This window comes from Carettochelys insculpta, chromosome 6 (genome assembly GCF_033958435.1).
Source record: "Carettochelys insculpta isolate YL-2023 chromosome 6, ASM3395843v1, whole genome shotgun sequence".
Classification (NCBI taxonomy): domain Eukaryota; kingdom Metazoa; phylum Chordata; order Testudines; family Carettochelyidae; genus Carettochelys; species Carettochelys insculpta.
Genome location: NC_134142.1, coordinates 39,745,451 through 39,758,948, shown reverse-complemented (window position 1 = coordinate 39,758,948; position 13,498 = coordinate 39,745,451). Strand labels below are relative to the sequence as shown.

The window sequence follows — 13,498 nt, the reverse complement described above, 5'->3', positions numbered from 1 at the left end:
AAATAGCGGGGTCCTCCATGGCGGCCATCAGCTGGGGGGTTGAGAGATACTCTCTCTCCAGCCCTTGCGGGGCTCTGTGGTCACCGTGGGCAGCAGCCCTTAGCCCAGGGCTTCTGGCTGCTGCTGCTGCAGCTGGGGGTCCGTGCTGCATATACAGGGTCTGCAACTAGTTGTTGGCTCTGTGTATCTTGCACTGTTTAATGAAAGTGTGTCTGGGAGGGGCCCTTTAAGGGAGCGACTTGCTGTTGAGTCCGCCCCGTGACCCTGTCTGCAGCTGTGCCTGGCTCCCTTATTTCGATGTGTGCTACTTTGGCGTGTAGACGTTCCCTCGCTGTGCCTATTTCGATGTTGGGCTGAGCAACGTCGAAGTTGAACATCGACGTTGCCAGCCCTGGAGGACGTGTAGACGTTATTCATCGAAATAGACTATTTCGATGTCGCAACATCGAAATAAGCTATTTCGAAGTTGAGTGCACGTGTAGACGTAGCCTAGAGCTGCATCTACACATGCACGCTACTTCGAAGTAGCGGCACCAACTTCGAAATAGCGCCCGTCGCGTCTACACGCGTCGGGCGCTATTTCGAAGTTAACTTCGACGTTAGGCGGCGAGACGTCGAAGTCGCTAACCTCATGGGCTACGTCTACACGTGCACCCAACTTCGAAATAGCTTATTTCGATGTTGCGACATCGAAATAGTCTATTTCGATGAATAACGTCTACACGTCCTCCAGGGCTGGCAACGTCGATGTTCAACTTCGACGTTGCTCAGCCCAACATCGAAATAGGCACAGCGAGGGAACGTCTACACGCCAAAGTAGCACGCATCGAAATAAGGGAGCCAGGCACAGCTGCAGACAGGGTCACGGGGCGGACTCAACAGCAAGTCGCTCCCTTAAAGGGCCCCTCCCAGACACACTTTCATTAAACAGTGCAAGATACACAGAGCCAACAACTAGTTGCAGACCCTGTATATGCAGCACGGACCCCCAGCTGCAGCAGCAGCAGCCAGAAGCCCTGGGCTAAGGGCTGCTGCCCACGGTGACCACAGAGCCCCGCAAGGGCTGGAGAGAGAGTATCTCTCAACCCCCCAGCTGATGGCCGCCATGGAGGACCCCGCTATTTCGATGTTGCGGGACGCGGATCGTCTACACGTCCCTACTTCGATGTTGAACGTCGAAGTAGGGCGCTATTCCCATCCCCTCATGGGGTTAGCGACTTCGACGTCTCGCCGCCTAACGTCGATTTCAACTTCGAAATAGCGCCCAACACGTGTAGACGTGACGGGCGCTATTTCGAAGTTACTGCCGCTACTTCGAAGTAGCGTGCACGTGTAGACGCAGCTATGAGGAGATAGGAATAGCGCCCTACTTCGACGTTCAACGTCGAAGTAGGGACCGTGTAGACGATCCGCGTCCCGCAACGTCGAAATTCCTGGGTCCTCCATGGCGGCCATCAGCTGGGGGGTTGAGAGATGCTCTCTCTCCAGCCCCTGCGGGGCTCTATGGTCACCGTGGGCAGCAGCCCTTAGCCCAGGGCTTCTGGCTGCTTCTGCGGCAGCTGGGGATCTATGCTGCAGGCACAGGGTCTGCAACCAGTTGTCAGCTCTGTGGATCTTGTGCTGTTTAGTGCAACTGTGTCTGGGAGGGGCCCTTTAAGGGAGCGGCTGGCTGTTGAATCCGCCCTGTGACCCTGTCTGCAGCTGTGCCTGGCATCCCTATTTCGATGTGTGCTACTTTGACGTGTAGACATTCCCTTGCTGCGCCTATTTCGATGTTGGGCTGAGCAACGTCGAAGTTGAACATCGACGTTGCCGGCCCTGGAGGACGTGTAGACGTTATTCATCAAAATAGACTATTTCGATGTCGCAACATCGAAATAATCTATTTCGATGTTGGCTGCACGTGTAGACGTAGCCTAGATTTGGTACAGTTGCTCTTTGGTTCTTAAAGATGATGATAAACTCAGTGAATTGATGTTTGTAAAGTGTGTTGAATGGCTCAGAGTAAAATGGTATTTTTGTCTTGCTTTTTCAGATGGACACTTTTATTGCTTACAATGTGAGCTCTTTAGGGCAGGGACTGTTTCTTTTTTTTCCCCCTGCTGAGGGCTTGTATGCTTCAAGAGCTGCTGTTGTAAATAGTAATAATAACAATTAATGCCACTATGCCTGAATCTGGTCAGGATAAGCTGAGGGGTAAATCAGTGGACCTACTCCGCTTTCAAATAGGTGTTTTTAAAAAAACAAACAAAAAAACCCCCAGAAGCTGTCCCAATGCATTTTTCTGCTGGTGTTACAGGTCAGTAATAACTTAATGTGAATGAAACTCTTCCTGTTCATGATTCTTCACCTTCCCCCATTTTTTTTTCAAAAACTATTTAAAGGAACAGTTTTAATTCACAGAAGAATGGTTTGCACATTCACATAGCTTAAAAGAATGTGGACATTTTATTAGTCTTATTCATAGCAGCAAGATTAGCTGGAAAATATGTACCAAAGATAAGAAGTTGCTATCCATGGTACAATTAAGCTTCTCCCTGTCAGGAAATCACTAATGCGATCAAACTGTGAAGCACGCAGCAGATGAATAATTAAATCCAGATGTCTTTTCCAACGATGACAAGCATGCACAGACAAAAAGACTTGGTAGGTAGGCTTCATTTTTACCTTCAAAGGATGCTGGAAAAAAACCTTTCCATAGATTAATCCAATATATTGCTTCATAAAAAAATCAAATCGACCTGCTATTTAATAGCCGGTAATACAAAGCCTTACTATGTCAAGCACACTGTACATAACTGGCTTCACAATTTAGTTTTCATAAGGAGAAATAATTTAGTTGTCATTAAACTCCTTGGGAAACGAGCTTTAATAATGTTCTTTGGTTATCAGGAGTATCGTTTTTCCTTCCGGCAGAGCTGAGGAAATGTGAAGCTCAGACCTTTACTGCATCTGATAATGAAGTCAGTCCATTTCAGCGCAGGGCCACGGTAATTCTTTAGCACTCCCAACAGGCTGTAAGGCTGAAAGCTGTTTGTCTAGCTAGCAAAGTTGCTGAGTTCACAGATAGCTATCACTTTATGGAACATTGCCTACATTTGAGGTAGCAGGAATAAAAAATAAATATGTGCCCCTCACAACCAAAGAGATGGCTTTAAAAAAACTCCACAAAAGAAAATGTAATTCCACAGTGGTTTAAGCTTCTAGCTATTTCAGATTATGCTGCAAGAGGGCAAAATCAGTACTTACATTTCAGCTCATGAACATCCACACGTACCCTCTTTATGAATAACAAGCAGTCCTGTAGCATAGTAATGGGTCACAAATACAAACTATTTACATTAGGAAAAATTTCCTAACTGTCAGGGTGATCAAACACTGGAACGAATTGCCAAGGGAAGTGGTAGAATCTCCATCACTGGAGATATTTAAGAAGAGGTTAGATAGATGGCTTTCTGGGATGGTCTAGAAAGTGCTTGGTCCTGCCATGAGGGCAGGGGGCTGGACTCGATGGCCTCTCGAGGTCCCTTCCAGTCCTACTCTTCTATGATTCTATGATTGTGTCTTAGGGCTTGGCAGCAGACAATGGAGTATGTGATGTGTTTTGGGTGGAAACTGGAGGCATGTAGGTAAGAATAGCCATCAGTGGGTTTCTGGTAAAAGGGGGTATTAATATGGCCTTTGCTGATTTGTACTATGCTGTCCAGGAAATGGATGTTTTGTGTGGAACGGTCGAGGCTGAGGTTGATGGTGGAGTGGAAAGTGTTGAAATTCATGTGGAATTCCTCAAGGGTCTCCTTACCATGGGTCCATATGATGAAGATGTCATTCATGTTGTGGATGTAGAGAAGTGGTACTAAGGGATGGAAGCTGAGGAAATATTGTTCTAGGTCAGCCATAAAAATGTTGGCATAATCGTGCATAGTGTTACTGACAGCTTGAAGTCCATTCTTATATAAGCTCCTTACAGTAATATTCCACATATCCATGGTAGTGAAGATGGTGCTTTCAGGAAGATTTCGGATGTTGTGTGGTTTCCTCAGGAGATCAGTGGCATGTCTGAGATAGCTAGGAGTGCTGGTAGCATAGAGTTTGAGGACAGAGTCAACATACCAGGATAGTCCTGCTGCAAAGGTGCCAATCCTGAGATGATAGAGTGCCTAGGTTTTCCAGGTTTATGGATTTTGGGTAGAAAATAAAATACTCTGGGCTGGGGCTCTGTGGGCGTGTCTTTGTGGGTCTGGTCCTGAGCTCAAGCAGGGAGTTTCTTGAGCAGATGGTGTGGTTTCTTTTGGTCAGATGTAAGTAGAAATGTGACTCTGGATATAAATATGAATGTTAAGATAAACATAAAGGGGATATAGAGTCTATAGAATCTGACAAAGCGGGTCTTTGCCCATAAAAGCTTATGCTCCAAAATATCTGTTAGTCTATAAGGTGCCACAGTATTTCTTGTTGTTTTTGAAGATACAGACTAACACGGCTACCTCTCTGATAGTTTCTTTTGGTATTCCTCAGGGATCAGAGAAGAGAGGCCTGCAGAATGTGATATTGATGAGTTGCCTTGCCACCTTCTGTTCATAGTGTGACTTATTTATGATGACTACAGCACCTCCTTTGTCAGCCTCTTTGATTATAAAGTCGGAGTTGTCTTTGAGGCTGTGGTTAGCATTGCTTTCCACCCAACTAGAGTTGTGTGTCACATGGTGTAGTTTGTTCACAATGTCAGCCTGTGTACATTTGCAGAAGCATTCAATGTAGAAATCCAGACTGTCACTGGGGGAGTCCATGTAGAATCCTTCTTTTGGGAGTGTTGGTTGGAAAGGTCATTTGCTAATACATTTATCAGTCTTTCAGGTGCTACAGGACTGCTTGGTATTTGTGAAGCTACAGACTAACACAGCTACCCCTCTGAGATTCTATACCCCCTTTATGTTAACCTTAACATTCATGTTTATATCCAGATTCACATTTCTACTTACATGTTTTTTAAACTCTCAAATGTATTTACACCTACCTGCTTGCCTACGTTAAACTTATAGACAAGTTTATCTTTATATTCACACAGAAATACTGTCATTCAGATAGTGAACATCTCTTTTTCACACGCACTTACTCTTATACACAAATATTCCCCAAACACATGCATAGGTACTCACTCCCACACTGAGATACATACACACACATTTAATCACACATTACCTGCAAATTTGGAAGAGCATGAGCAATAAAGGTAAATACAGTGGATGAAATTAGTGGAAAAAACACCTAAACATGTCTGTTCTTTGTTGCAGTCTTTCCACCCCACCTGTTTTCTGGATCATTTGTTTTAATAATCATTGACTTGCAGTCAGTTACAGTAGTAGGGCTTCTGAGTTTCAAGCATTTACCACTCTGGATATTGGAAAATGTTTTTCCATCTGTGTTGCCACTCTGATATTTGAGTATACTCGTAAAATATAAAAGCACAGGTAAACATATATAATTGTTTCTGCTGCTATCAAAACAGGGTTTGCTGCAATATTACATCTCTTGTTACACTCTTTCAAACCTATCACTTTGCTCTGGGAGTAATTGTGAAGGACAAGAACATACAGGAATTCTGAGTGACATGCAAATGAAAATTCCTGCAGCTATTTTAGTCACTTACTACATAGTGGCTGTTTATAGAGACCATAATGAAGGTGATTGAACCATCGCAAGTGCAGTAATTCATGAGCTCCATGTGTCACTAAGGCTACTAATAAAGTTAAAGAAATATTGCATTGTGATGGATATTCCTGGCCCCTCTGCTGCGCCAGCTGCAGCATAGCAACATAGTCATGTAGTACGTCAATAGTACGTAAAACTCCCATTGATCAGTTTACTACAGAGATAGGTGACTTAAGGCCTGAAACTGAAGCATTCTTGCTTCAGGAGGTATATAAAGTCCTAAAGCACATGTGGAAAAAGTCCTGTTACCATCCTACCCATACACATGCAAAGATGACAAACTGGCATCCTTCCAGGTAATGTTGTCTAAAAAGAAAATATATGTCTTGCCCAGAAGGAGGCCACAAGTGTTCTCGAGTGTAAGTCCAGTAAGAGAGCACTGCAGAGACACACATGCTAACCCCAGTCCTCTTGGGCTTGCATGCCATGATGGTTCCTACAACTGAAGCTTTGCATAGAAGGCTGTGATTCCATACCAAGAGTTAAGGAAGGGCTAAGAAAGCACTAGAAGCAGAGGTATTTCACCTCAGAGAGAGGTGACCTCATGTAGCGACACTACACTCAGTTCTGAGCTGCCAAAATGTAGGGAAAAAATAAATAAATTGGAAGGAATAAAAAAAAAAGAGAACTAACTCAAATGGTTAGGGGCCTGGAGGGAAACAAGGCAAGACTGAAGTTCGCATACGTTGGCTAATTGGAGACTAGTAGGGAACATGATGGTAGACTGGTAAGCCAAGGGGAGTCAAAAGGTTTTTTATTTACTTGTGCTTATTTTTGTTATTTTTGTAGTAACTTCTGTGGAGGCTCAAACTTGACTACACATTGGTCAAGGAAATTGGACCACAACAACAACAAAAATAATCATCTGCTCCTGCTGTGAGCATCCCAAGTGTTTAAATACTGAAGAGGGTAAACATCTGTTTATGGCGATGCATGGAGGTTATAACTAGGAGTACTGGGCTGCAATTTAGATTAAATATATTTAGGCTGACTTTCAGGAGAAATTTTGTAGGCTTGAGACCTATTGATTTGTGGATTAGTTTCCTCAGGGAGGTTTTGGCAGCACCATTGAATAGCACGTAGCACATTTAAAACCAGATTGAACAACACACTGGCAAACATGCTGCAGGGAACAATTGTGGCCTGCTGGTAAGGCAGCAGGGACTGGATTAGATAATAAGATAAAGATGTGGAAATATCTTTTCCCTCTCTTACATCTGTGATTTCATCTCTATAGAAATATTGGGATTGGATTTATTTCCACCATTGTGTGTTCATTTAAAAGAATTTGAGCCAAGTGGAAATTTACATACATTGTTTTTTTCCCCTTTCTTTTTTAGAATAACATTGTGGAGAGGGTGGGTGTCGTCTGTTGCAGCCAAACCACTACAGCTCTGCCAGCAGCTAGTCAATTACCAGAGCCAGTACAAGTAGCTGTCCCTGGCTGACCAGACCAATAGTAGAAGCCGCTTTTCTCAGTCATGATTCATATGGCCATGAGGGAAGGGAGCTCACGTTACTTTATTTTAAAATGTTTCCAAATTGCAATCCTTTTTTTACTGCCTGGCACACATCTGCAGTCCTAAACCCCAGCCAAGCTTTCATATAGCCAATGGAAACTGACATTTCCACAACCTGAGGCTTATCTAATGTTAGCTAAAACTTCCAGTGGTGGTGGTACCCTTCTTTCCTGTTCGCTGCCAGTGGGTTCTTCTTGGAGTTCTAGGTAATATCCATGCAGGTATCTCTTTTATACTTAACTAGCCAAGGAGACTGCCCTCACTGGCTCTCAGGCAGTGATCAACTAGAGTTGTTCCATGTTTCACTTCTGAGACTTTGTTTTCAACTCTAAAGCATCAGACTCCAAATGAATACAAATACAACACACCCCAATCTAAAATGTCACAAGAACCAAGCAGCATAGTTTCTTTCAAATCCTCCATCAAAACTCAGTTTTCCATGGGGCTCCAAAACATTAGCCCTTGCTAGTAAAAATGTTGCCACCAACCCATTATTGAAACCAAATATAAGAAATGCTTCAAATTAGCACCATCCTTTGGGACGTTTAGTACATTTCTTTCCATACTTCCTCTTTCTCCCTTTATTTAGACTGTAAATGCACTGTTATTTTGACGATAACAAGGTACGAGAACCTATGCAGACTTGAATTCCTCTAGACAGAGGCCCAGCTTCAACTGGTTCGTGTAATGTGTGTCTCTAATAATTTGTAGGTCACTGCCTCTTAACAGATAATAAATAAGATGAGCCACTCCAGAATCTGTATAGAAGATTCACCCTACAACTCTGAAAGTCAACAAAATTCCCAAAAACTATAACAAATCCAAGATTTACCCCTTGCCAACAAGAAAAATGAAAAGGTACATTGCGCGTTTGTTCTAGTTTCTTAGCTCTGTGCTCCCATCCATGCAGTTTTGAATTTTTCCATGTCACATTTTCCTGAATCTTTATCTAAGAAGAAAGGGGTCCTGGTAAATACTAAAAAAGGTCCATGTCTGCATTCAGTTGGCATCCTTGTCCTGAGAATTCAGTGCAAATACTACCCGAAGTGTAGCAATATAATTCAGTGTAACCTACTGCCCATGAACCAGCTTAAATAATGCACTACTCACCCAGTCTTCCATCCCTTCACTATTGCACTTTATTTCCAAATGTCTGGAACCAAAAAAAAAAAAAAATTTTTGCAATGTGCCCTGAAAGCCTTCAGAATCAAGAAATTATGTACCAAGTGGGAAAGAATTCCAAAGCCTCAGGGCCTTCACAGGAACTGATGCTAGCTAATCCTCCATGTTTTACAGTTGGACTCCTGCTTCAGCACCAGTTTTAATCACAGCTGTCACAGCCATGTATCAGTGTAGAGGCCAAACCCAATACCTTACATTCCATTTAGAATCCCCCATGCAGCCGGTACAGAGTATGAAACACTGAATGAACATACTTATAGTCAGATTCTCTGCTTGTGAAACAGGACAACATATTCTATATCAGCCTTTGATTTTGGGTGTAAATGAGGTGTATACTGTTATATAGCTCTTTATAGCATTTAGCATCAGTAGTTCTCCAATATCAGCCTCAGTGCTTTTCCAACAAGGATGCTTCAGTAGCCCAAACGTGAGGAGATACGTGGATAACACTCCCCAGGCATGAAGCTGAAAGGCATGAGCTAATGATGGTATGAAATCTAAAGCTCTATGATCTTTTGATTTTGTCTAATAAAATCCATGACCTGCTGGTTAGGGCACTGGCTTGGGAAATAGGAGACCCAGATTCATTTATTGGTGCCCTTGGGGCAAGACCTTTCATCCCTGGACCTCAGTATCTCCAGCTGTAAAGTGAGGCAGCTGCTTCTGTCCTTTTTTTGTGAAGTACGTTTCAATTTACTGACAAAAGGTGCTATACAAAATTCAGCTGTTGTTATTGTCAGCAGAATTTCCATAACATACCAGAGATCACTGTTAATTTAATACCACGACTCATTTTGCTTGCATATTTCCTGTACATTGCAGCATATCAAGTGTCAAAGGAATTGAATCCACATACATGCATACACAAAACTGGGATAGAATTACTAGCATGGTACTAATAGAATAAGTCCTTTCATTAAACAGTTCCCTGCCCCCCAAAGAGTCAAATTGTTCAACATTCCTTCTATTTGAACCATTATGGTAATGTCTTTTGAATACAAAGCCAGTTCTGATTTTTGGAAGAACACATCTCTCTGTTGCTAAATGATCCTAAATGTAATTGCCCTATGTTTACCTCTATTAATGTTTGGCATAATTTACCTTAATTATGATTAACTCTATGTACTTAATAGAGCAGGATGTGTGAGAGTGGGTCTTGTATTTCCCACTCTATCTCAATTGCAATATGCACATGGCTACATTCAAAGTTAGGGTTGGCCATGAAACAGGAAACAACAAATTTTGAGGGCTTAATATTTGGGTTCATTGCTCATCAGAACACAAAGCCCTTTCTCAATATTTCAAGAAAGAACAGATCTGCTCACTGCAAAATAATCATTAGCTAAGGGGTTAGGGCTGTCATCTAGTTATAGGGGAACTTACTGACTTACTTCACTTAAACTCTTGTACGCTTGTACTCTGAGTGGAGCACAGGTCATTTACACTTCACTCTGTCTTGAGACAAAACTTCTGGCTGACTCCATGAGTACCCCAGTTGTTGTCCTTCAGTCTCTGTAGATCTTCTCCATGTTCTCAGAGGTCTTCCTCTTCTGTGTAGGGAGATCCAGGTCCATATCCTGAGGCAGAGTAGGGGCTTGAACTCAGTATCCTACATCCCACATGATTGTTCCAGCTACTTGGCTATTGGTTATTCTGGGGTGGGCAGGTCTCTTCTCCGGTTTTGATCAGAAAATCCATCCTGCACCTGCGAAACTTTCCTAACAGAAATTTTCTTGGCCTTCATAAGTTCCCAAGGTAAATTTCAGTTGTGATAAAGTGGCATTTTTGGCTAAAATGTTATGGAAAAAAAATCACAAGCAACACTCTATGCCACATGCCAGGTTGTACGTGGTAGTACCAGGTCTCACCCCACCCCCCCGCTATATGTTGTGAAGGGCAATGGTGATTTTTTTCCACTGAGGAATGCAGGTTTTCCACTTGAAAAGGAATAGTGTCAGGAACTGTGGGAGATTCCAGGGCCCATGTTATGCAGAAGGTCAGAATGCACCAGGGCCCATGTTATGCAGAAGGTCAGAATGCATAATTATAGTTCCTGCTGGCCTTCAAGTCTATAAACCTGTGAATACAAAGATTCCCCAAAATGCAGGTTCACATCCCCATAGTTTTAGTTCTGCATTATTCTGAGGCACATACATTTAAAAAAAACAAACTAGGTGCAAGTCTTTCAGATGAGCCAGAGCACTGAAGTCTTATCTGTGCTGGATCAGCATGGCCATAAACAATCCCATGGCACTTTTTCATAAGAGGAGCCCTTAGACTATGGTGATGAATAACTGAATAATAACTAAGGTGGATGGATGATGGCATTGTTAAAATTTTCCTTCTTTTTTCTATTGTGTGTAGTTAGTCTGTCCTGTGCCCTAATGGCAGCAGCATTTCAGGGGTGCTTTTTGATTATAACTTTGTGAAACCCTGTGGAATGAAGGAAGCTGTAAATGTCAATTAATACTTATTATTACTTTGACATATTGGTTGTGCAGAGGATGACTGTGTAAGTTAATAACAATAAAATCTTATATTTATATAGCAGCATTCATTCTCAAAGGTTCCAAAGTGCTTTATACCTAATCCCTCTGTCTAATAAGCATATTTTTCTCCCACTACTGAAATGCAGCTGCCACTTGGGGAAGAATGCATGTGCTGTTTAACAGTGCACAAAAACAGTAGGGGTCCAGCAACCCTCATGTAAGTGGGTATAAATCCATTAAAGATCATTAAGTTCCACCTGTTTACATTGGCTGGCCTGTACTGAAGAAGGCAATGCTATCCAGTCGAAGGGGGATTTTCACATGACTCAGTTAAATTGCTGGGTGAATTGAAGGTGATTCAAATGTACGGATGTGTTGGGAAAATAACTAATACACACACGTACTTGAAAAAGTGTCGGGATCTTCTGTGGCTGCAGTAAGTCAGTGTGATGCATGCCCCAAATTTAAAGTGGCCCATAGTCCTATGCTGGGGTATTGGTTCACAAGTAGTGTTTGTGAACTGGCCGCTGTATAGTTCGCATTTTATCTGCTGACTAGTGCCTCTGACCCCGGTCCATGTTCACCTCGGAAGAGAGGGCAGCTAGACGTTAAACAAAGCTGAGGTAAGAACTAGACTCATTTAATAATATGATGAAATAAAGGCATAGGGTTAATGGGGTACTGGCTCAATGGGCATCATTGTGAAGCCGAGCTGTGTGCTTCTCTCAGATGGACCACCAGAAAGATGTGAATCTACAGGATTTTTTGCTTTGGGACTCTACAGACAGCTTCCTTCCTTAAGGATGTGTGCAGATTTGATTTTTAGATCTTTAGGGCTCTGGAGTTCCATGTCTGGAGAACTGAGTTTAAATTCTGGCTGAATGTTGCAAATGTGTTGAGTTGTCTGGTTCCTACCTAACCTCTAGATGCATAAGATGTTTGTCCATAGTTAAATGTAGAGGAGGTTTCGTGAAAGAGATCAATCCCACCTTTAAAGACACTTTTTGTTTGTCCTCTATAATTTACTTGTGTATCATTTATAAATTTCACATCATTTCATAAGTACTTAAGGTCAAATGAATTGCCGTTTGAGACTCCTCTGATCACAGAAGCCTTTTTTTCTAATCAGATCTGGTTCGTCCAGCATGTGGCACACTGTCTGTGTAATGACCCATAAAACTTGTTTGTATTATATAAAAAAATGAGGTGAATAAAGCTTAACTGCAGAGTGAATGGGACGTAATTAAATAAAGACATAACTCACCTTTATTGAGAGGACCAATCACTACCCTGATACCCTGGCCTTTTACACATGTCTGAGTTGCAGATTTATATATTCTCAAGAATAGTGGAGAGGTTACACAGGTAGTCATCGAAAGAAAGAAATTGGCCCTAGCTTAATCAGAGAAGGCTGATATCTTCAAGGTGGTGGCAGAGGAGGAAGGATGAAAGGGCCAATCATATCTCACACTTTATTTTCCCTCACTACTCAGTGTAGGAGAGGACTAGTGATATCTAAGAGAGGGTAATTTTTGTTGCTGTCACAGTCACTTGGATCTTCCTGCACCTTGCAATATCAACAGAGTTACACAATTTACTATTGGAATTTTGATCACATCCATGGAATGTGTTGATTGCCAAGTTTAGGGTCAGAAGGGAACATCTCTCCTCCCCTCCTTAGAGTGCATTATCCCTTGGAGCATCCAACAGAGAGCTGCTGATTAAGATCAGGGAGGAAGGAGGAACTCACGTTGGCTTTTGCTGATGTTCTTTTTGAAAAAGTGGAAGAGGGAGGAGCCTGTGGAGCAAGTGGAAGGAGGATTTTAGAATAGGCTCAAAGGTGGCAAACAGGCAGGTGGGATGGGAGACAGGCAAGTTAATGAGAGGAGGGAAGCACTGCTGCTGGTGAAATGATGGTGTGAAGCACTGCTGGGTACTTTTCTCACTGACGAAGTGACACTTTTTCTCTAAGCAGGAACTCTGCCATGCAGAGCTGTATGAAAAAGAACACAAAAGAAACTCAACTTTTTTGAACCTCAGAAATAGTGCCATTTGGGTTCATTTTCAGAGTTAGGTTGTTTGTTATTTTGTCCGTTAGTTGGTTTAAGGGGCTACTGCTCAGCTGGCCTATTAGGAAGCATGACAATAAAGAGCTTTAGTGTTGCTCTGGGATTGCACTATCACTGGGTTCTATATTTAGAACTGAGAGGCCGTGTCTACACTAGCCTAAAACTGCAAAATGGCCATGCAAATGGCCATTTCAAAGTTTACTAATGAAGCACTGAAATACATATTCAGTGCCTCATTAGCATGTGGGCGGCCGTGGCACTTCGAAATTGACACGGCTCGCTGCTGCGCGGCTCGTCCAGATGGGGCTCCTTTTCGAAAGGACCCCGGCTACTTCGAAGTCCCCTTACTCCTATCTGCTCATAGGAATAAGTGGACTTTGAAGTAGACAGGGCCCTTTCGAAAAGGAGCCCCGTCTGGATGAGCCGCACGGTGGCGAGCCGCGTCAATTTTGAAGTGCCGCGGCTGCCCACATACTAATGAGGCGCTGAATATGTATTTCAGCGCTTCATTAGTAAACTTTGAAAT

The 13,498-nt window shown here is 42.7% G+C and overlaps 1 protein-coding gene across 19 annotated transcripts in view; it reads left to right on the top strand.

The window, feature by feature from the left end:
* The window catches only part of NRXN3 (neurexin 3), a 1,384,038-nt gene that overhangs the window by 1,270,611 nt on the left and 99,929 nt on the right, over positions 1-13,498 (top strand). For 5 of the 19 annotated variants that reach the window (XM_074996688.1, XM_074996684.1, XM_074996686.1 and 2 more), the window contains one exon: positions 12,701-12,712. The exons of the other annotated variants lie outside the window; for them this stretch is intronic. In XM_074996688.1, the coding sequence (XP_074852789.1) occupies positions 12,701-12,712 (12 nt within the window). The remainder of the gene's footprint in view (positions 1-12,700; positions 12,713-13,498) is intronic. 19 annotated transcript variants of the gene reach the window in all.